The sequence below is a fragment of the Hoplias malabaricus genome, chromosome 13 (genome assembly GCF_029633855.1).
Source record: "Hoplias malabaricus isolate fHopMal1 chromosome 13, fHopMal1.hap1, whole genome shotgun sequence".
NCBI classification, from domain to species: Eukaryota; Metazoa; Chordata; class Actinopteri; order Characiformes; family Erythrinidae; genus Hoplias; species Hoplias malabaricus.
Genome location: NC_089812.1, coordinates 29,547,723 through 29,570,846, shown reverse-complemented (window position 1 = coordinate 29,570,846; position 23,124 = coordinate 29,547,723). Strand labels below are relative to the sequence as shown.

At 37.0% G+C, this 23,124-nt stretch overlaps 2 protein-coding genes across 2 annotated transcripts; one reads left to right on the top strand and one right to left on the bottom strand.

The window, feature by feature from the left end:
* Positions 1–386: 386 nt before the first annotated feature.
* On the top strand, positions 387–7,687 carry pitpnbl (phosphatidylinositol transfer protein, beta, like). The gene is made up of 11 exons (XM_066642385.1): positions 387–482; positions 964–994; positions 1,631–1,776; positions 2,426–2,517; positions 3,169–3,176; positions 4,571–4,645; positions 4,771–4,854; positions 5,059–5,136; positions 5,257–5,364; positions 5,475–5,597; positions 6,736–7,687. Exons 1-11 carry the CDS (start codon positions 463–465, stop codon positions 6,781–6,783), a joined length of 813 nt encoding a protein of 270 aa, XP_066498482.1. The 5' UTR covers positions 387–462; the 3' UTR covers positions 6,784–7,687.
* A 9,844-nt stretch (positions 7,688–17,531) lies between these two features.
* Positions 17,532–21,843, bottom strand: cabp5b (calcium binding protein 5b). Its single transcript, XM_066641665.1, has 6 exons — positions 21,757–21,843; positions 20,581–20,611; positions 18,575–18,718; positions 18,306–18,415; positions 17,704–17,851; positions 17,532–17,560 (listed from the first exon to the last, which is right to left on the bottom strand). The coding sequence occupies exons 1-6, from the start codon at positions 21,841–21,843 to the stop codon at positions 17,532–17,534; spliced, it is 549 nt and encodes a 182-aa protein (XP_066497762.1).
* Positions 21,844–23,124: the final 1,281 nt, after the last annotated feature.

The following is a 23,124-nucleotide window of genomic DNA, read 5'->3' as shown; positions in this document are numbered from 1 at the left end:
CTTAATCTCATCTGGGTCTTATACCGGATTACTCAATTCAGCCAGATCACTTAAGACCAAAGTCAAGCCTGTTGAATGGGAAAAGACCTGTGGGACTTTGGAAAATCCTCAAATTTGGGCATAAGTTATAATGGCTAAATGGAAAAATCCTATTTAGTGGAATACCCCTCTGCTCCTTACTCTGCAATTTGGGATTCAAACACATTTCCTTACTGGACGCATAATGTGCCTAATGCCTAATGGAACGCCAAATTGATATTTCACAAAGTGTACCATGTAGGGAGTCATTTAGAATTCCATAAGTTTGTATGTGGGTGTTTATTCAGTTTCCCTTCCCATCATGGTGATTTTGTAAGACCCTCAGCGACTCTTAAACCCCCCACTTCCCTGATGACGCGCTGGTCCAGTTTCCGCTAAGCGGAGTGAGTGTTTGCTGAATGTACCGTTCTGTGCAGGTTCGGGATGGTACTCGTCAAGGAATAGTGAGTAAACATGAACATAGTAGCTTTTTGTCATGTAAACGCTGTACATTTGATGAACCCCGGGATCCGTTTGTGTGTGTGTTAATATTGTAATGTTTTATAACAGGTAATGAAGGTGAGGCAGTGATTGGGTTTCTTCGTGTTATGGCTAACATTAGCTTGGCTGGGTTACTTTAGCCTGTTTGCTAAACTAAGATTTGCTAGCGGTTCATATGGATTTCAGTCTCAAACCTCAAGACCAAGATTCAGAACAGTTCGCGCCTTGTCTCAGTTTGTACGTTGTTCATATTTGTCAGAGTTATAGGAAATCGATTGGTTTTATACTGCTAACCGAGCTCTGGTTTACGCCCGTCTCTGAGCTTAAGGCGCCGGGGAGAGAGCGGTTTGTTAACGCTAGCCATATAATAATGTCCACGAACCCGTTATACAAGTGTGACAACGCGTAAACCTCACTGTTTCTCTCTCTCAACTTATTTTTCAGTCAAGTGGTGTTGCCATGTTCGGTAGAAGAGGTGAGTAAAACATTCGTTGCGTTTACCTCTGTTATTTAGATACTGGCTTGTACAACGAGGCTTTAATGGACTATACATCTTTTCAGATGCAAATGTGAAAAAGCAGCCAGTTTAGCTAGGTTTGGGCAGTGTAAAAAAAATAAAAATAAATAAATATATGTTTATACATAAAGCATCACCACATTTTACATTTCGAGCACATTTGTGTACAATATGGTGATGTTTTATGTATAAACATATATTTAATTGTTGTACATTGCCCAAACCTAGCTACAGTAACTATTAAGTTTTTGCTGTTTCATGAACAGCACTGAATTTAACATTAACATTAAACAGGGATACATATGCTCTTTTTAATGAAACATGCAGTGTTTTTGTATTGTACTCCTGTTAATATTTACAGAATACTCAAAAGCTTAATTTTAAAACAATATCATTTATCACAGAAATGATGTAATGTTCCTAATTTCACATATATTCTTAGATCAGAGAAACATTAACAGACTTTTGGTCTCTTTATACTTAATATATATGGTTGAATGGTTTACAGCATTGTTTTGTATGCTAGAGGGAGGGTTAGTTGCCATTAGTTACTTATGTAACAACCCCCTCTCCCCATTCCCTACCCCCCACTAGTACCAGGTTGGCCAACTGTACTCAGTTGCAGAGGCTAGTAAGAATAACACAGGAGGGGGTGAAGGGATTGAAGTCCTCCGGAATGAACCATACGAGAAAGAAGGCGAGAAGGGCCAGTACACCCACAAAATCTACCACATACACAGGTATACATGTGCTTTCACTACTGTCTTGAACCCAGACTCAGCTGATAGTGATTCTGATGAACATCAAATATAAACAAAAATTGAGAAGCTTTTGAGTCCTAGACATTGTCTCACTGCTGAATTTATATATAATGTATGTGTGTGTGTGTGTGTGTTGCTCAGAATTGGATCTCTAAAATATTTGATAATTCCAAAAGCTTCCAATTAGCAAGTTAATACATGAAATAAAAATATGAATTATGTTGTGCCTCAGGCGTAGTTTTGCAAGAGGTTGAAAAAGTTTTGTCTTAAAATGTGATGATTGCCAAAGACACTTAACCCAAATTTCAAAACCAGCAAGCATTTTCAAGCAAGCTGTTCTCGTATTCTGATGTACTTATATAGTATTCTGATGGTGATATCAAATATATTTAGTATGTTCAAAAATATTGTACTTGACTAAAATATGGTATAGATCGGTGTCATCCATGCGCTAACAACACAGTACAAAATTAGAGCAACATTCTCAGAGATATTGATGTCATCAATACAAATTATGTCTTACTAAACCCTCAAGTCTTCTTGCTGGTGATATTATGTGCATAATTTAAAAAAAAATAAATTTTATTTATTTAATTTTTACATTTATTTATTGTTTTCTGTTTAACAGCAAGGTGCCCAGCTTCATTCAGATGTTTGCCCCAGAGGGAGCCCTGGTTTTTCATGAGAAAGCCTGGAATGCCTATCCCTACTGTCGCACCAGTCAGTAATTTTATATATATATATATATATATATATTATTTTATGCAAAAAAAAAAAAATGTTTATCACACATGCTATTACAGCACTATTAATTTATCATGCTTTATCAAGATATCGCTGAATAGGGCACAATTGCTTTGTGTCTACACTCATTGTCCATTTTATTCCCTACACTGACCATACAGAAATGGAAGTTTTCCAACTACAGACTGTAATTGGCCTGTTTTTATGTAGTCCACCTATTTACAGACTATATTCTGTAATTGTAGAACTACAAAATTCTCCTGTATGGACAGTGTAGCTGAAAAAATGGACATGTAGTTGAATGTAGATGCAAGGTAGTTGTTCCTAATCTAGTGATTGTTCAGTGTATGTTGTTAAATGAAGTATTTTAAAATGTGATGGGTTTATATATTTATAGGTAAACATATTTTGTTGGGGTTTTGAATTATGGACATTTATCCCTTATCAGTAAAAAAATAATTTTTTTTCAACAAAGGTACCATACTGGTACAATTACTTTCAGCTGTGAAATATCCCTGGTTATTTATTTATTATTTTTAAAACTACTATTCATTTCAATATCCAATAATATCTTTTTTCTTTCTTTCCATCCTCTGCTCCTAAATTGGGAAAACTGGAATTCTGCAGTTGTTACAGTGAGTGTGATTATTACTTATAAAATTACTTACTTGGCTAATGAATGAGAAGATGGTAAAAAATGTTACTAACTATCCACACAGTAATTACTGATTTTATAAACTGTTTAATGGTAACTTAACGAGTAAGACATATTCATAACATGTATGTAGTTGCAATTGTGCACAAAACCTACCAATAGCTTTCAGACGTTTTTCTCCTCTGAGTAAACCTTTAGGTCTTAGGCAGCTGAACTTATCCTTGGTCTTTAACTTTATATTTCATCACTAAACACTTCCTCCAGTTCCTCCATTCTCAAAAAAAACATTTTCCATATGATGGAATATTCCCCCACTGCTCCTCAAAATCAGAATTTCTGAAAAAATGAAAAAACAACTGAAATGAAAAATGTGAAAATTGGGAAAACAAAAAAAAAACCCATACTTTTCCTAATATACCAAATTAAAAAAGTTACTTTGTGTTTAGTCTCAATCGAGCAGGAAATTGAACAGATAAACGTTACACAGACTTTCATTTTCCGATTTGTGGAATTTTTTTAGTTATTGTTATCAGTCTGATATTGGGATTTTAGCCAACATTACAACCGATAACTTGGCACCTTTTTTGTGCTTGCACATATGCAATGACACCTGTAAATTGTCTGCCGTATGGACGTTTTTCACAGTCTCTGCAGAGAAGATTCTCTGGAATTAAATTTCTCTGTGGTGAAAACTAATTTAAAATATGAGTGACTCTCAGTACATGCACACACATATTGTGGTGTAAACACACACACACAGCTGGTTAAATGACGAAAAGTTACTCTCAAACACCACAGTGCAGGAGACCTAATATAATCCATCCATCCATTCATCCATTATCCACCGCTTATCCTGGTCCGGGTTGCTGGGGAAGCAGTCAGAGTCTCCCCAGTCTCCCCAGCCACTGCTTCCAGCTCCTCCGGGGGTATACCGAGGCGTTCCCAGGCCAGTCGAGACATGTAGTCTTTCCAGCATGAGAGATTATAATATAAAACACAAGAAAATAAATAGTCACCCAGTGTCTGAATTTTTTACAGAAACACGATAAAGGATTACAAACACTCTCTCTCCCTCGCTTGCTCAGAGCTTCTTTATGCCGCTTTCTTCCTTACACTCCAAAACAAACCTGGTGCTGAACTAATTAGCACCCCTCTAGAAACCATTCATGCGGAACCTGCAGTAAATCTTTGATAATAGTATAAATTAACTACACATAATAAACTTAAAAGATCAAATTAAAAAGTACAGAAATGTACAAGTAGTGGAGAAAAGGCTTGTCGTATGACAACAAGTATTTGTTTTGCATATATAATAGTTATGAGTTTTAAATAAATGTGGCCTGTTTGTGATCCCCAGTGTGTACTTTTTTTCAGAATGAATACATGAAAGATGACTTTTTCATTAAGATTGAGACTTGGCATAAACCTGACTTGGGAACAACGGACAATGTGAGTCATTTAATTTAGTACTGTATTTGAAGTAAATGTGTTGTACTGAGATTGAATCATCTGGTGTCTGGTAATAGTAGTTCATCTATAGAAATTCTTAATGGGCATGTTTCTTTATCCTCCAGCCTCACGGGCTCCCCCCTGAGGAGTGGGAAGAGACTGAGGTAATACCAATCGATATTGCAGATCGTTCTCAGGTGGATGATGTGGTGAGTTGGACAAGGAGTCCTTACTGGCTTCCGATTAGCAGTTCTGTCTTTGTGTGATAAATTCATGCACGCACTGTCCTATAAGTTTGGGGTGACCCAAATGCACTATATACTTGATGACATTTTAGACCATTTAGGTATTCAAAGCCTTATATATTGAATAATATGAATAATTTAATGATTTCATAACTAATAATCTTTCAGGACTATAAGCCAGAGGAGGACCCAGCCATTTTTCATTCTGAGAAGACTGGTAGGGGACCTCTGGGACCGGGATGGAAGGTACCCTTTTACGTAGACCTTGCTGCAACTACTGAGCATCACAAATATTCTTGTACCATTCAGAATTTATACCATTTTTACTTGTCTCACTCCCTCCTTCTCTAACTTTCTCTTTTGTAGAAGGAGCTTCATAACAGTAACTGTCCATATATGACTGCATATAAGCTGGTGACTGTGCATTTCCGTTGGTGGGGTCTTCAGGGGCGTGTGGAAAACTTTATCCACAAGGTATGAATATTTTAGACTAATACATGTTACACACTGTCATCGTATTTAAGTAATATGATAAATAACTGTGTAAGATTGCTTCTCTTTTACTCAAATTTCTCTTTGAGCAGCAAGAGAAGAGACTCTTCACTAATTTCCACCGTCAGCTGTTCTGCTGGCTGGACCGCTGGGTGGACCTCACCATGGATGACATCCGCCGAATGGAGGAGGAGACGCAGCGTGAACTGGACCAGGTACGAATTACCATAGTAGAACCATAGAAACAACATACTTTTGGCCTTTAAAAAGATTCCATAATGCATTACAGAAAAAAAACACATACATTTGATGCTTTTAAAAATATTTTCAATGTGAACATTGTGTGTGTGTGTGTGTGTGTGTGTGTGTGTGTGTGTGTGTGTGTGTGTGTGTGTGTGTGTGTGTGTGTGTGTGTGTGTGTGTGTGTGTGTGTGTGTGTGTGTGTGTGTGTGTGTGTGTGTGTGTGTGTGTTACATAGATATAGCTGGAGAGCTCTGTTCCTCTGTGTCAATCAGTAGAGGGGCTTGGGTCACCACCATACTATCTACATGAAACTTAAATTTTAGTGCGCTATAAGATTTATTTTCAATGTACAGCGCACTACAGGAGATGGTTACAATTCAGCCTCAGCTTCACTGTGAAATAGAAGGATAAAACATTATGCTCCAAGAATCTGTTCCACTCTGAGAGCAGGGACAGCGGCATCAGATTATTTACCATGTAAACAGGGATAAGACTGAGACAAATGGAATGTGCCTGGTTTCTTAAACATTAAAACAAAACACAAGTGAAATAAGATGGTTACTGAAGCTTGTGTATAATCTGTCTATGAATAACTCAGACAGAAGTGCAGAGAAACGTAGAGGCTTTTCCAATAGATTCTGTGATTAAAATCTAATGTTTAATCTAATTTTTCTCCACATTATACTACAGAATGATACTTTACGCCCCTGGCACAAAAAAGGAAGTGGGTTTCTGGGGGTTGTAAAATTCTCTTCAGCACAGGGAGAGGAGCTTTTAATGAGATCATTATATGTATAAATGTATGTAGGTGTGTGTATATGTATAACTTTTGCTCCATACAAATGTAATTATCCTTTTATCCGTTTGTACCTATGCTGCAGTTGAAAAATTCTTTTTCTTAAACTGTGTAATGATTTTTAATCAGGACTGGCTGTCAGCATAAAACCGCACTCCTCAGTATGTTACGATTAAAATCAAATAGGAAAATACACTCACATATAAAACCCTATGTACTGTTAAGTTCAATTTGACCTAAAACCTCATTTTATTTAAATGACTGTCATCTCTGCACTCAGGAGACATATACATATAATAACTTCTGCTTTACAGATGCGTAATGAAGGATCCGTGCGAGGGATGAAAGCTGGGGAAGACTAGAGTGAAAATGAGCCAGGGATGGAAAGAAAAAACTGGGGCTACTTTTTATTTTACCTCCTTCAGTCCTCACATGGCCAATCACAGTGTGCCACTTCACCAAGCCCTTCCGAACAGGAAACTGTCATCTCTTACCCAGGAAGTGTCCATGATCATATGCGAGAGAATGCGTGTGTGTACACGTGAAAAAAATGTGGGTGTGTTTTTGTGGCGGTGCAGTTTGCCTCTGAACCTCATCATTTGCTGCCAAATTCTTTGGGATTTTACTTAAAATGTGTTAAGTAATGTCAGTGTTTCTTTTTATAATTAAGTATTATAACTGTTTTATGTTTTTTGGTTCATTTAGCAACCATCAGCTTTTTACTCAGTGTGCCAGTGGGGTCCAAAGGGCCAACTAAGTTTTACCGAACGGTTTGGGGACGCATTTCACTAAACATGTATTTCAGCCATGAATTAATGACTAAGTGATTTACTCATTGCAATTAAAACTGATTGTTTATGAAATTTTTAAAGAGGGAAATTAATGTAAACTTTAAGAGGGTTAAAAGGATAATAAAAATACAGAAGTAACAGTTTGCCTGTTTTCCTCACAACACTCAAAAGCACGAAGGACCGTTTGGCTTTTATTTTTTGGATTTCTCTCTGCATTGAAAGCTTGATGCAGTGTGTGTGTGTCCACATTACATGGGTGAGAGAAGCTGTGTGAATAAGACTGTTTTTAACTTGAGTAAGACCTTTGAAGCCTCTCCCACTTTTGACTGACATGCAGCAGGCCATACCTCACCGAATGGGTGAAGCAGGTCAGAACTTTTGGAACCAAGTCCGATTTACAATAATGTAACAACAAAATAAATACAAACATCATTGACTGTCATGTGCTGTGTGTCTGCATTTCTCTGTACTCTGGGTGCATAAAGATAATATTGTCATTGTCAGAACAAAACCTTGTTTCTGTTATTGTAATTATTATGAATTATGTTTGAAAATGGCAGCCATTTAACTATGTGAAAAAAAGACCAACCGAAGTGGTCCAAACATTTTAAATTGTTAATGTTGTTTCCATTAGCTACTTTTAAATTGCCACTTTCCTTCTCTGAAGTTAGCCATTTGAGATTCATTATGAGAGTGGCGATGTTGTTAGTCTATGCATTGAAAGTATGTTTGATTTTTCCTTTCTCTCTGTAGAGAACAGCAGAAGCCTTATATCACTGTTCAGTTTTAAAACTTCCAACCAAATCTCCATTATGTACAACACATTTTTCATGTGGTATTTTAGAGAAAATGTATACAACATAACCCACTTAGGTGAGAAAGTTGGAGCAGAAAATATGAGTTCAGGAAATTCATGAGTTCTTTATTGCCATAAAGCATTGGGGCTCCTAACAACCATAAAAGACTTAGTATACCACCAGAACCGACACTATATAATCAATTATATTGGCAAATTCAATCTCCAGTCTTTCTAGAAAGAAAATACACAGGTGTTTCCACCATTCCACTGTGAGAAGTCAATGCTTAAAGCTACCTGCTGAGAGCTCCTGGAAAGAATGGAGGCTGTCATAAAGACATGAACAGACACACACACCTATCAACCAGAACATTATTTGTTTCTACACTCACTGTCCACTCAATGTTTTTAATCTCAGCTGTTGTGTCTGATCCATTCATGACACATTAACACACCACCACATCGATGTCACTGCAGAGCTGAGAATGATCCACCATGAAAATCAAGAAAGTTTGTGTTTTCGCTCCTGAATTGCTCCTACAATTTCAGAATGCAATTCACTTTTATGACACTGTCCTGATATTGAGGTGGAGGGAGGAGGATAGGAACCCTGCCTACCTCTAAAGGTTACATAGTGCTGTCTCTGCAGTGCTGAGCCTGTATTTGCAACATCAGAAGAGAACTTCTATTCTACAGGTCAGTAATTGTAAGGTAACCATTTGACCTAGTGGTCTTTCAACTTAAACAACATATATAACAAAAGACCTGAGATCCTCACGTTCTGAAATGAAAGCACTTTACATACTATATAAATATTTAAGTACCTCCACTCCAAATACAGACATTATTGCAAAAGCGGATCTTGTTTTATATATGTTATTTTTCTGATGCCAACACATGTTCTTTCTATTTTTCCCAGGGTGGAAGCCATGGTCTTAAAGTTCAAGAAGTGTGCTTGGGACTGGAAGGTTTTTGGTTTGGTCCCTTAGAGTGAAAGGAACAATGGGGACAGTGGGAAAGAAAGAACTGTGCTTTCCTCTACCTCAAAAGACATAGCTTATTTGCATAACCCCTGACTGCCCTGTTGGTATTATGGTGGCTGCCCAGTGATCCAGGCATGTTTATTCAATGCTTCTAGTTACCTATGTTCACTGCTATGGAGGAATTGAATCCAGATGTTGTTGTATTACTGAGTTATGACAATAATAGCTTTAACAAAGTTCTTTTACTTTTCATTTGCTTTACTTTTCACTATGCAGCATGGTGTAGAGTGACCAGATCTAAGAAAAAGAGGACACGTCTCCAGGGGGACGGGGGGGTGGACCACTACAGAATTGACCAATTAAATGTTTACAGAGAAGGTTATCGACCAATAACGGTAGCTCTACAGAAGATTTTAGGCTACTTCACCACGCCCCCTTCTCACTCAAGCGAACCAATCGGAGTAGGGGAGGGCGGGACTAGTTTGTGAACGAGACGCTTCTCAAAGTTCTATGTAAACTCTAGAAAAACAAAATCAAAAAAAGAGGACATGTCCGGGTAAAAGAGGACGTCTGGTCACCCTAGCCCAGTGCATCAAGTCTCAAATATTTTGCTGTAGTGTGACTGCGACACAATTTCAGCTGAAGTGAATTCAGGACAGGGGCGTGTGATTGAGCAACACTCCATAATATGGACATATCTTTTCACATTCCAGGCAGTTACATTTATGATCCTGAAGCCTCATTATAGCAAAAATAAATAAATAAATAAATAATGGAATTGCTTGTAATGTGAATGTATTCTAATTTAAAATAAATACATTGAAATATTATTCACGGATATAATTTACTTTATACAGACTTTAACTGATTTTGAATTTTAATGTTTTGCAAAATGTGAAAGAAAGCAGATGTGTTCAAATGAGTTAAAAATAAAAAATACTGGGGAAAAAAAGAGAAACGTGGGTATTTTGGACCTTGGTGATATTTTAGTCTTAGAAGCAGATTACAGTGAGTAAAATCCCAGAGACAGAAGCAGAGGGATATGACAACGGTAGAAAAAATTAAAGGACATGGGCCCTTTAATGCACTTCGATCTCCTGCTGAACTGGGTCACAGGTGGCACCAGCACAGTGTTAATCCTGCTCTCCTGTTCTCCCTCTAGTGTTTAAATGGTGGATCTCACTTTTATAAACTCATTTCTATACACGTTCTTACAAATCCAATAACTTTCATCACCCAAGGATTTAGAGAATAGGGCAGAAGTATTTTCAGGTATTTTGTCTCTTTTTTACTTCTTTGGTCAATGAGGTACAAATTTATCTTAAGGGGTCCTGTGCAAGGGATTTGTGAGCGGATTACAAACATATGTTTTTAATCTAGTCCACTTTTTTCTGCTTATATAGAGGCTGTGTCTGGACCTGTTCAGTCTTGTGTTTGCAGTGGGAGCTGATGTTGTGTATGTGTGCCAATCATATGAGACCCATTTCTCCATTTTAACACCACTCTAGCTGACACTAGGCGTTGTCAACTTTAGCTCATGTGCAACTGCTCCAATATGAAGAGAGACTTGTCTCAAAATACTTTACAAATGCGTAAATGTTAAAACACAAATTAAACACACGTGACGTGCATTTGTTCATTTCCTCTCAAGGGTTTTTGGATTTTGAGACTTTCCTTTCGCATTTCACCCGATCCACATACAAATGCAGCCTGATCAACAAATGTGGCCAGCAGGCGAACAAGCCACCGCTAGGTGGCACTGTTGTTTTCCCCAATGTCTCAGGACTAACCTGTTGCTTTTAGGGCCGCAGCGAAACCACCCCCTGTAGGCGGGACTATGATTCCATTGGCTGCCGCAGTAAATGATAGACAGCTAACTCTGGCTGCTGATTGGCTAAATAAAAGTAATGACCAATGAGAAGCGCATATTCTGTTTCGGAGCCGTGGGGTATCTGCCCCTCCCTCCGGCTGAGGGAGAGGATCTGTCTGTCTGAAACAAATCACCCGTTTTAACAATCCAGTCTCAAAATTACGAAACACGTCAGTCCCGTATCAGCCCAATAAGCAACACGGTTTAGTCCAAATACGGGATGATTTTAACGTATTTTATTTAACAACCCTAGTCTGCAGCGAAATTAGGGAAGTTCCGTTGGATTTTAACGTCGTTAAATTTAGGGCACCTTCAAAAGTGTTCTACAGTGATCCTCCTCCTAACTGTCTGTGATATGAAGCTGAATTCCGCGGCTTGGGGGCTTTTTGTTCGAACTTCCAGATTAAATGTTGCGCAAATGCTTCTCCATTTGTGTTGGCCCCACGTCCTAAAACAACAGTGCCATCTAGCGGTGGCTTGTTCGCCTGCTGGTCACATTTGTGGATCAGGCTGCATTTGTATGTGGATCGGGTGAAATGCGAAAGGAAAGTTTCAAAATCCAAAAACTCCTTGAGAGGAAATGAACAATTGCACGTCACGGAAAACACGTGAGTGACTCGATTCACAAACGCAGATTCTACAATTTACAAGTAAATTTTATATTCGAGACTTCGACTTTACAAATATATTCAATGTAAATGTATACAAATGTATTTATTTTCGCATAAAATTGTGACATATCTATGAAAACCAAAAACATGTATTTATGAATGTAGCTGTATTTGTATAAATTCCAGTCTGTGAGACACAGATTGGGATGTGTTTATTTGTGAACAGTGAAACATATTTGTGACTTGTTTTATTTTTAGAATAACATTTACACATTTGTAAAGTGTTTTGAGACTAATCTCTCTCCATACAAGACCATCCCAGTTTAGACAGAGACAAGTGTGGCCAACCCAGTGCTTTTACCAAACGACTGCCAGATGAGAACATAAAAACCTCAGACATGTCTGGAACATGGACGTCGTTAGACCTGTTTTTGGGAGGCTGTAGCTGTTTTATTTTAATTTTCTCTGTCTCCAGAACTCAATGAAATTATCCCGTATTTGGACTCCAAACTTCCGTTTTGAAACGATACGTGACGCATTTTGTAACGTACTTTAGAGGTCACACTTTAATGCCTGAGACAGAAACACGCAGCTCTCTTTCAGCTGGAGCGACCGTTAGACTCTCCACAACTGAACAGAGAACGCACTTTTTATTGGTCGTCAATTTTATTTATCCAATCAGCAGCCAGAGTAATCTATCCCTCAGTCGGTGCTGCAGCCAATGGGGTCACAGTCGCTCCCACAGCGGTTGCGGCGCCGCTGAGAGCAGCAGGTCAGAGCTAAAACACTGGGAACTACAGTTCTGCTTTAGTTAGAACAAATGTTATCTTAGCTCCTTGTGGCTTTGCTTAATCTGTACCTAGTCAAAGAAATTTACTGCTATTAGGCAATTACTCCAGACACCCCTGGTTAAATGTTAGCTCCCCCAGTCGTCAATTGCCCTGGACATCAGCTGGCAGGTGCCTTTGCTAGCTCGCACCATGTTCAGTAATGGGGGAAAAAGCTAGAACTTTTTGCTGTCAATTTCTTTCTGCCTTTTATCTTCTTTGACTGTTTTTTTTTTAACTAAAACCGTTACTAACTAATGGCCATTAGTGAATTACACTGTCTGTTAATGAAAAAAATGTCTTAACAGGATGCAGAGCAGTCACAAATTGTAGTGAATCAGAATATTTGTTTTGCAATACTATAGAAACCAAAATCTGGACAAAAAAGCGGGGATTAAACATCAATTTCTCACAGTTCCTATTTTAGGAGAACATCAAACACCAACAGCATGTCCTGTGGGGTCATATTTAGTCTAAATTAAGTCAAGCGCAGTTATATCATCAGAGCACTCAGAACAGAAGACATCCTGCTTACATGTAGTTACACTGGATTATACACACTAAGAGCTACTCGGAAAGAGAGACGGAGAGGTGGGATTAATATGGATATGGAGAAAGTAACTCTCAAAGGGTGCCTATACAGTGGGATTAAAGCAACAAAAATAAAAACAAGGCTGGAATGGTATTACATCATTGGTCTTTGTGGATTCTCACGTCCAGCTGTGCTGAATCCAGTTCCACTCCCAGCATGACATCTCATTAACTAAAGAACATAGATAGTACACATTACCAGTGCCCTCAATGCCCTGTCTTACTTGTTTTTAATTAGCTTGATTTTACACCAAAATTGAAAAATCAAACCCCTAAAGAATAAGTTATTATAGCCTCACATAAACCTAAGGTCACCATGCTCAGTGACAACATCAGCAAGTAGGGTATAAAGCACCCCAGTACCTGGCTGTGGAGCAGTTGAACTGTGTTTATGGAGTAATGAAGTACCATCCAGTAACATTGGTATGAGTTGGAGCTTGATATGACCTCACTAATGTTAATTTGAAATCAAATCATCTGAGTTATGTTTCAATATCTAGTATAAAGCCCTTGTAGACATTATAGAGTATGAGTGTTTCTACATTACCTGTCACTCATAGGGACACAACTGTGCATATAGTAAAAAACATGTTAAATAGATAAGGTGACTTATTAACACTAAAGTGGGCATTAGTCTGCCGTGGATGAGAAGTGAAGAACAAATTACCACTGAATAAATTTTACAAATGTAATAAATAAAGAATGAATAAAGAAACATAATAATTGGGCGGCACGGTGGCGCAGTCAAACAGCTCAAACAGGACCTGGAGGTTGTGGGTTCATGTCCTGCTCCAGGTGACTGGCTGTGAGGAGTTTGGACCCATGTGTGTTTTATTGTGTGTATAGTCTTGCTGTCACTTATTCTCTGTACATCTGGTTGTCTAAACCTGAGCCGCAAAAATATGCCCTGTACATTCTGTCATATAAATGTCAAATGTGAGTAATTATGGTTGCATGACTTCTGTTCTGAAAACTAAGCAGGATCTCATGCGTGTGTGATGTAACAGTGAGAGAGAGTGAGAGACCCTTACTACAGGCTTAGTCACTGCAGCAACAGATGTGACCAGCAGCCGCCTTGGTCTGTTTGGCCAGCTTACACAGGTCACTAATAAATCTGGAGCTTTTGGTAGGGTTGAGGCTGAAGAGAAACGGGATATGGTTGATTATAGCAGGCTCCATTCCATTTCTCAGAAGACAATTATACAGTAGGTTCTTTGTGATTTATGCATGTTTCTCTGTGCTATATCTTTTCCCACTTTACACTTATTAAGCTGGATGATGTAGAATACACAATGCTATTGCTCTAAACATGTAAACATTACATTTATATGATTTCTCCCTTTGTAGCAAATGTAACAAATAATTCATGTCATTTTTGTAACCTGAAGTTTATAAAACATCAATAAAACCATGCATAAATCATAACAAACCCGACAGAAATATAAACAGCTCATGCTTCAAGTTGACCAGTACAAATCCATTTCCAAAAACGTTGGAACATTTTGTAAAATGCAAAAATATATATTAAAAATTTCTTTTTTTGAATATTTCACTATAAGCAGGATAGTACAATGGAGCATCCACAAAAATGTTGTGGCTCACCAATTTGTAAAAAACTTCACAGGAGGATTGTCCAACAGTTCAAAATTTCTCAAATCAAGATTTCAAACTACAGGAGGTCCTCGGGTTACGTCAGTCCCGAGTTACGATATTTTGTGGTTACGACACATCTCCCATTTACTGTATAAAGCCTTGTTTCGACTTAAGTGGTTTTGCGTCGCAAACGTCGTAAGGCGAACTTCGTGTTTGGTGTGCGCGGTGGAAGAATACACGGTTACGCGGCTCGGGACCGAGGAGGATAGGTGTTAGGGTAGGATAAGTGCTTACGGTATGCTATTTACGTACAGTAAGTACGTATGTTCCGACTTACAATCGGTTTACGACGCGACGTAGGAACGGATCAATGTCGTAAGTCATGGACCCCTTGTATTTAGAAATTTCACTCTGTTAAATAATGCTGTAAAAGCCTTCAGGAAATTATGATTGTAAGGCAAGGCTGGAAACCTTTATTGAATGAGCTTGCAGATGGCATTATCGCCATTCTACTGTAATAAATATAGTGACACGTAGCTGGGTGTACTTCAGGATTTTACTTAACACAGTCTGCCATCACATCATGAAATGCACCCTGAAAATCTGTTACCTAACGAAAGTGCCATATCCCAGTAAACAAGGAACGTCCCTGGACGTTCAAAATAGGTCTAAAAGTAGTCTGTCCATCAAGGACATATTTTAAACGTCAATGGACGTCCAAATTCCATCTTAATAAGTTAGTTAAGTGGTGACCAATCGATAACGTCAGTGGACATCCAAAATGTGTTTTATACAAGTAATTTATTTTGGGACCAATTAATAACGTCAATGGACGTCCAAAATACGTCTAATAGTCGTCTTTTCAATGTCTGTGTTTGGACGTCTTTTCAACTTTCATTTTCAACCTTAAGAGAACGTTGATTAGACGGCAGTCATTACGTTATTTCAACGTTGAATCAATGGCTAAATGTTTACTGGGATACCACTTCTGTGCAGAAACACTACCAAGTTCTCTGATACCAAGTTTATTTCACGTGGCCTGAAAGACAATGGACATGCCCATTAGAAATATGGACATAATCCATTTTGTTTCAGTTTGCCTGTTTGTTTTCAACTTTAATTGCTCACAGACTTTGCACGCCATGCCTGTTTTTTCTTGTACCATCGCATTAAAAGTGGACAATAAGCCATTGTGTTAATTTAGACAGATGTTAAGTGATAATTAGTCCACATGAAAAACAAGTCTGTGTAAACATCTTATAAATAATTGATTAAACAAGATTGATTTTGCATTTTAAAATGTCAGTAGAACAGCTTAGGACCAAATATGACCTAGATGGAAAACTGGTAAGTTGTAGATGGATGAAATTTTATAAAAAAAAAAAAAAAACAAGACCACAATGGAGTATTGGCATGTGCCAGTGTCTTGGTCTCGCAGGGCACTGAAGACTTGTTGCTCTCCTTGACCTCACTTTCTTTCTCCATGTCTTCACTTCCTGTCTGAAACAGCATGGGATTTATTGAGATTATGTGCTTATCCTAATTCTTGAAAATTATGCAGGGGTGCACAGCTGTCAGCTTGTGATATAGGTTCAGCCAGAGATCACAGAAGTAACCCACTGAAATCCGAGGCATCACCATGATTAGCCTCCATTGCTGTAGTGCACTTTTTCCTGCATTGTAACAGAAATAAAGAGGAACTCACTGCAGGATTTGACCCAATAACTTAAAATAAACCCTGTATGAGGAGCCAAGTTTATATTCATTCATTTTCATAGCTACATAAGTTACTATAGTAGCAGTTACTCAGTCATTTACAGTATTTGTTGAAAAACTAGTCTAAGGGTAAAAATGTATAATAGGGCCTAGTATTTTTTTTTAGTTTAGAACATGATGTTTGAACTCATTCTATTTTATAGGCCATTTAGTTTGTATTTATTTCAGTTTACACCAGACTATTATTTACATTAATTTATTAAAATATAAAATATTTTTTTCAAAACAATTCAGAATAGTTCATTGACCTCAAAATATAAAACAACTTTTTTAAGGCATTTTTTCCTTCAGAATCTTTATCTGTGATGGAGATTTGGTTAATCCCAGATTACACCCAAATTTGTTTATTTACATGTGTTTTCACATTCCTTTAGTCCATTCACAAATTGCTCAGATTTTCTTTTTATTCCTATTCCTCTATCTCACAATAAGACGCTCACCAGTCAAATCTATCACTAAAAATGTTTTACTGTAACCTGTGTGTGTGTGTGTGTGTGTGTGAGAGGGAGAGATAATATATTGTTTCTGTATTTAAATGTACTCTGAAGCCTCAGGGATGAATTTTTAATTCACAGATTTAACTTTTGTTATGTTCTTTATATATTATAAATATTAAATATTAAAACAGGTTTGAAGATTTGACCATACACCCATCACTTATTTTTAAATAGTTTTTAAATGCATTTTGTATATGATTTTTAATGATCATTTTTTCATATTCATATTTTTGTTTGTGTGTGTGTGTTTTCTTTAAACAATATTCACAAGAGGGTCACCTATGTTCCTTATTAAGTTTAGAAAATCTATATATAACATGCAAATAAACCATAAACAGCAACCATCAACAAACACACCACGCGGCCTATGTGGGAAATTAAAAACTCTATCCCAGACTTTATCAATTCCAGTAGTGCTTTAACCTTTAATTTTACATTGGAACATAAACTACATCATCTGCTTCTGTACAAGAAACATAAGGACATAGAATGTACTGATAATGTTATGTAAGACATATGACATCATTGAAATATACAGCATTGGATAAAGTGGAGCAGGATTTGTGCAGAAACTGAACACAGAGTGAAACTTATGATGTTAGAAATCCACCAAGCAGCTGGAATTAAATGATAAAAATAAGTGTTTCTGACCTGTGACATATATTCCGATCCACATGGATTGTATTATAAAGAAAATATAAGCAGTGCTTTTTTTTCTTTGCCTTTGTCTTTCATTTTCAGTTCAAGTGTTCATCTTCAGGACCTATTCTTCTTTTTAATCCCGTGACATCATTTTTACAAATTCTGAAGGAAGAAAAAATATTGGGCATACAAAGCAAGTGAATATTAGTCTCTTGTTGTAAGATGGGATGTTTTTTGATTTAAGGATAACATTGCATACATAGCGTGATACATGGACGTATGCTTGTGTGTGTATAAACTTTTACCTTCAAAGTCCACTGTTCCGTCTCCATTGTTGTCTGCCTCTCTCACCACGGCCTCAATCTCTTTCCTGTTGGTGGTTTCTCCAAGCAGCTTCTGCATGGCATGTCTCAGCTCATCTATTGTAATGGAACCATCACCATCCATATCAAACTACACACACACACACACACACACACACACACACACACACACACACACACACACAGCAATTGTCAACATTGGAAATTGGCCAAAATATATGTCTTTTGAATAGATATAATACATACAATATATGTCCAGTGATTTCAACTACTTTAAGGAGTTCTCATTGTTGACACATTCAATGATGCCCAAATTCCAATGTACTCCTGTAAAAACCACTGCCAAATTGAATGGGACACTATGAGCTGCACATGAGCTTATAGGTCCCATCTCCAATGCCAAGCATCAGCTAGTAATGTATAAAATAGAACTGCATTCTCTGGAGTGATGGAGCATCATTTAGTAATTCTGGAATTGTGAGGATTTATGTGGATGAATTCTATCAAATCGTCACAGCAGTATTCCAGTGTAAAGAGTTCCTAGAATTGTAGAGGCTGTTAGTGCCACAAAAGATAACTCTCACCTCCTTAAATGCTTCCTTAAGCTCCTTGATGCCTATCATTCCAGCTGTTTCTGCTAACAGCTTAGGAGCCATGAGGTCCACAAAGTCCTCAAAGTCTACTTGTCCTCCAACTTGCCACCACAGAGAAAAGAGAAAGATTCTTACATGAAATATATGAAATGTCGTTGTTCTTAAATGCATCAGGAAATAAAACATTAAACCAAGTGGCATGTATCTTACAAAGAAGCAAAGCTAAATAGAAAGAGAGAAGGCAATTCTTTCTTTCGTACGGTTCATGTTGATGTTCTGGCCAAGTTCAATCAGTTCCATCTCAGTGGGCATGTAGCCCATCGTTCTCATCAGATTTCCCAGGTCTTTACAAGTGATGAGTCCATCCTTATCTTTATCAAACTCACTAAAAGCCTCTCGCAGCTCTGGAACACAGACACACACACATGAATCTTGGTTGACTTGCACTGTCACATTTCTGTTAGAGAACCTGTGCATTCCAAAATGTTTTTTTAATTATTAAAGCACATCTCCAGTCATTAGTTAAACCCCAAAATCTATCCTTTACATTTAGGAAGCGGGGGTCTACAGAAAATATAATTCCTAAAAGAAGCTTGAGGATAAGTAGCGTAAACGTTGGTATAACTTAATTGTAATAGAAAACTTTAACATCAAAGACCAGATTCAGTGAGAATCAAGTTATTTGTTACATTGTTAGCATGGTCATATGATGTTTATTTTTAATATATATATGTTAGAAGATATAATGCGCACAATAACAGCCAAATCCATGGATGAGCATTTCCTCTATGAAACTACAGTGATTCAAAGACATTCTCATACAGGCTAATTCAGACAGCAAAGGTTTCCTACATGTTAAAGGAACCACATCTGTCAGCTAGCAGAACTTGGCTTTTCAGCTGCAGGTGAGTAATGGAGAAGTTACAGGTGTAGTGAATGAAAGTGAAGGTGTAGGATTATATTTCAGTCAATTAATGGCATTAAGGGATTTGTTTGTTTTTTTTGGCAATAACTTCTCAAGCTGTAATTCTGCTTAACACACGTGATTTTATGGGTTTAATCAATGAGTGGAGGAGGATTTGAAAAATTCCCTAGTTTCTTTAATAGTCATTAATTGTTCTCTAGGTTCTTGTTTGAGTTGTGTTTCTACTGTATTCAACTTTTCACAAATTTTAAAAGGAAAGTGAATAAGAAAAGGTTAAACATTAAAAATTAGCACAGTTCCTCAAATTCTGATTTTTATTACTTTCTTGAGTATACACATGTAAAAACATAAAGGTGCTACAAAAGGTTCTTTGAGTGACGCCATAGAAGAACCATTTTTTTTGTTGTTTAAAAACTGCATGAGTGTGAAGAACCATTTAAATGTTTAAAAATCCATCACTCTGTCTCAAGGTTCTTATTGCTAGTACGGACCAACCCCGTAGAGGCTGAAACGGGGAGGTGAACTCAGAAGTCTTTGGGGAGGAGTTGAGGGTGGCTTACGAATGCATATGAAGCCAGACCCCCCTGTTGGATAAATGAATATGAGAAAAGGGTGGTAGCAAGTTTAAAACAGGAGGCTCGGTGGGTTTGATAATGGCCGAACACGGCTCCAAATAAGGGGATCAGCAGGAATGACCCAGCGCGGAGGAGCGAGCTGACGTAGTGAAGCAGTCGAGTCGAGCTCCATCTCCTGAACTAAATGAAGTGAGTTTGTCTGACTCGGAAATGACGTGAATTTGCAGGATATATATAGGGCTGAGAGGAGGAGTTTGGGCATGGTCCTACTCCCAAAGTTTTTATTACATAACTTCAATTATCAATTTAAACATATTAGCAAAAATGGTTCATTATGGAACCAAAGTGGTTCTTTATGGCATCGCACAAATAACCTTTTGTAGCACCTTTATTTTTAAGAGTGTATCATCTATGCATAAATATATTATTTATTGTTATACACTGCTTGTTATGGTTTAATTATAGCTTTAGGGTTACTTCAAGTAAAAAAATATTTAATGACACAATTCACCTTTTTAATTTTATTTTTCCTTTTTTTAATGTTAGATTGAAACAAGAACTAAAATATCTTCTGGAAAGTAAATATAATTGTCAACTTCAAGACTGCCACTTTATAAGCATTTACATCACTTGTTTCCGTGAACAAATATGTACCTATACACTACCAATATCACAGTGATATTAATCTTTCAGCATTTATACACGTGTGGGAAAATAAATGAAAATGAAGAGCGAAGATTGAAGTGATAGTGAATGAGGCTGTTACCTTCTATCTCATCAGCTACCAGTTTCCGCTCCTGCAAAACAATTCCCAGCACAAATTATTTGTCTGTGCTCCTGTTACTCACAGAGTATGATATGACTCTTTGGCTCTGTATTATATGTGTAGGTATTTTTTCTCATTTGCTCACTGTCTCTGTCCATTCACTCTCACAGATGACTGAGATTATTCACGACTATAGTAGATGGTAGAGCTTTCACAAGCTCAGGAGCTCAAGCAAGCTCGCAAGGCAGGGACACTCCCTGGACTGGACGCCAGTCAATGACAGATTTATATATAGATACTACTAATACTAATATTACAATGTATTGTAATAATGGTTATTTGTATTATAATGTTCAGGTGTAAAGAGTAAAAAAGGTCTTTGTGCACTTTTACACTTCTTAAAAAATATGTTATAGTGATTTGATTCTTATTTTCTAAGAGCTTTTTATAACTGATATTGTTTTGATTTGAAATGCTTCATTCCAAAAAAATCAGAAATGTCAGTGATGGAAGCAGTTAATTCTTCTAAAAGCTACAACACAGAAATTCTTCATATGAAATAGTTGCCAGTAAGCTGCCTGAAGCTAGAGACATAATTTTTGCAATAGTTTTGTGATAAGGTTGTGGTCTAAAGTATATTTATCTATTCACAACAAAGAAAAGGGCATTTTATAGCAACATTTTCCAAATTTTACCATTATTTTATCAGTATCAACAGTAAAATTAGATAAGACAAATGGAAAGTTAGTACACACACACACACACACACAGACACAGTGTAGTAGTTTAAAGTAGTAACTGAATCCTTTACAATAGTAACTAAATTATTAATAGTAATAAAGAATTACTGAATCATTTATAGTACGTATGGGATGATTTAAAGCGGTTACTGAACTGTTTAGTCATTAATGAATTATATATTGTACTTACTGAATTATTTAAAGTTGTTACTGAAACATTTACTGAATTTCATGTAGTATTTATTATTAGTAGTAGTAATGATATTTTCAGAAAGTTACTAAACATTCCTGGTAGCAATAAGAAAAATGTTTAAGATTTATAGCTAAAAAATATGCCTGAAATTAAATGTGTTAAGCAGTTCACACACACACACACACACACAGACGGCTCAGGTTAGAGGCAGACTGATACATTAAGTTTATATACGATTCTTACCACATGTTTTCCTCTGAGAAAAATGCAAGCAGGGCCCATCCGCACATCCATCTCGTCCCGTCGCTGGGACAGAGTGCGTGTGAACATATGCCGTTTACTTTGAGTTTGGCCACGTCTGGAGTTTTGGGATAGACTGCAATTTTCTGCAAACTGAAAACAACAGTAAATTACTGAATACAACTGATTAAACTAATCTATTAGTTTGGTTTAAAGAATTTTTTAAGCATGTTGTAATCTGACATCACATTTTTGGCAATATTTGCATTGTAAATATCACTCTGTGTAAACGTCAGTAAGGCCATGTGTATTCATGCTAATAATATAAAGAACACACATACAACATATATATTAGATTTGACCAACAATTAAAAAAGTGGCCATATTTGTATGATCATGTGGAAAAAAATTGTTTTTTTGTCCCTAAAAACACTTTTTAAATGAACATAGCAGTAAATGCTTCAGGGAGAATTCTGAAATTGGGAAAACTTTTACAGTATGTGAAGGTTCTTTACCATTATATGGTTCAAAACACACATTTCATTTTCAAAAGTTTTTAGTATTATCAAAGAAATACAAAATGTGTTTTTTAAATCACAATATAAAAATTACTCCATGTCAAAAATGATCAGACACAAATAAATGCCTAGCATTCAAAGACGAAGAGAAGTTAATTACTGGAGGATTTCCTTGCAAATTACAGCATGCAGAAAATAAACACTCAACTGACAGTCTCTAAAATATTTATTAATAAATTACATGTACCACTCACCTCTTTCTTTTCCTCTTCCTCCTCCTCCTTCTCCTCTGTGTAATGGCTGTGTGAATGTGTGTGTCCCGTAGCTGCACCGTATTGTAATCCACACATACACGCTCTAAAAAGAGCCAAACTTCAAATGCCCTCCTCTGTTCATCAGCTACAACTGTGTGATCAACTCAGAGAGAGCCAGAAAAACCCAGAGAGAGAAAAAAAGTAAAAGAGAGAGAGAGAGAAAGAGAGAGAGAGAAAGAGACAGAGAGAGAGAGAGAGAGAGAGAGAGAGAGAGAGAGAGAGAGATCAGACTGGACTTAAGATGAGACAGATGGGGTAGGATTCTGTGGCATTGATTGACATCCTTCACAATTTGTTACAGTATTACGGTTCCCATGACTAAAAGTACAATCTAATCTCAACATCTGATACTCTCCTCATTTTATCTTATTATAGCCTTTTTATAATCACAGAATCCCTTTGTAGGGTGCTACAACTCAAAAAACCTATGGTAAAAGTATAGTTGCTCACTGTTAAAAATAAAATGTTTATTTGAGGAATAGCTTTGGCTTCCCTATAGAACTATGCTTGAAAAAGAGATTTATGGCTGATTAGAACCT

Excerpts from the sequence above, each read along its gene's own strand:
- pitpnbl (XM_066642385.1), top strand. The coding sequence starts at position 463 with ATGGTACTCGTCAAGGAATA. Across the intron at positions 4,855-5,058 it reads GTTCTCAGGTGGATGATGTG|GACTATAAGCCAGAGGAGGA; the intron begins GTGAGTTGGACA and ends ATAATCTTTCAG. Across the intron at positions 5,598-6,735 it reads CGCAGCGTGAACTGGACCAG|ATGCGTAATGAAGGATCCGT; the intron begins GTACGAATTACC and ends TCTGCTTTACAG.
- cabp5b (XM_066641665.1), bottom strand. The coding sequence starts at position 21,843 with ATGTTCACACGCACTCTGTCCCAGCGACGGGACGAGATGGATGTGCGG. Across the intron at positions 20,612-21,756 it reads TTCTCAGAGGAAAACATGTG|GAGCGGAAACTGGTAGCTGA; the intron begins GTAAGAATCGTA and ends ATTGTTTTGCAG. Across the intron at positions 18,719-20,580 it reads GGTAGCTGATGAGATAGAAG|AGCTGCGAGAGGCTTTTAGT; the intron begins GTAACAGCCTCA and ends TCTGTGTTCCAG.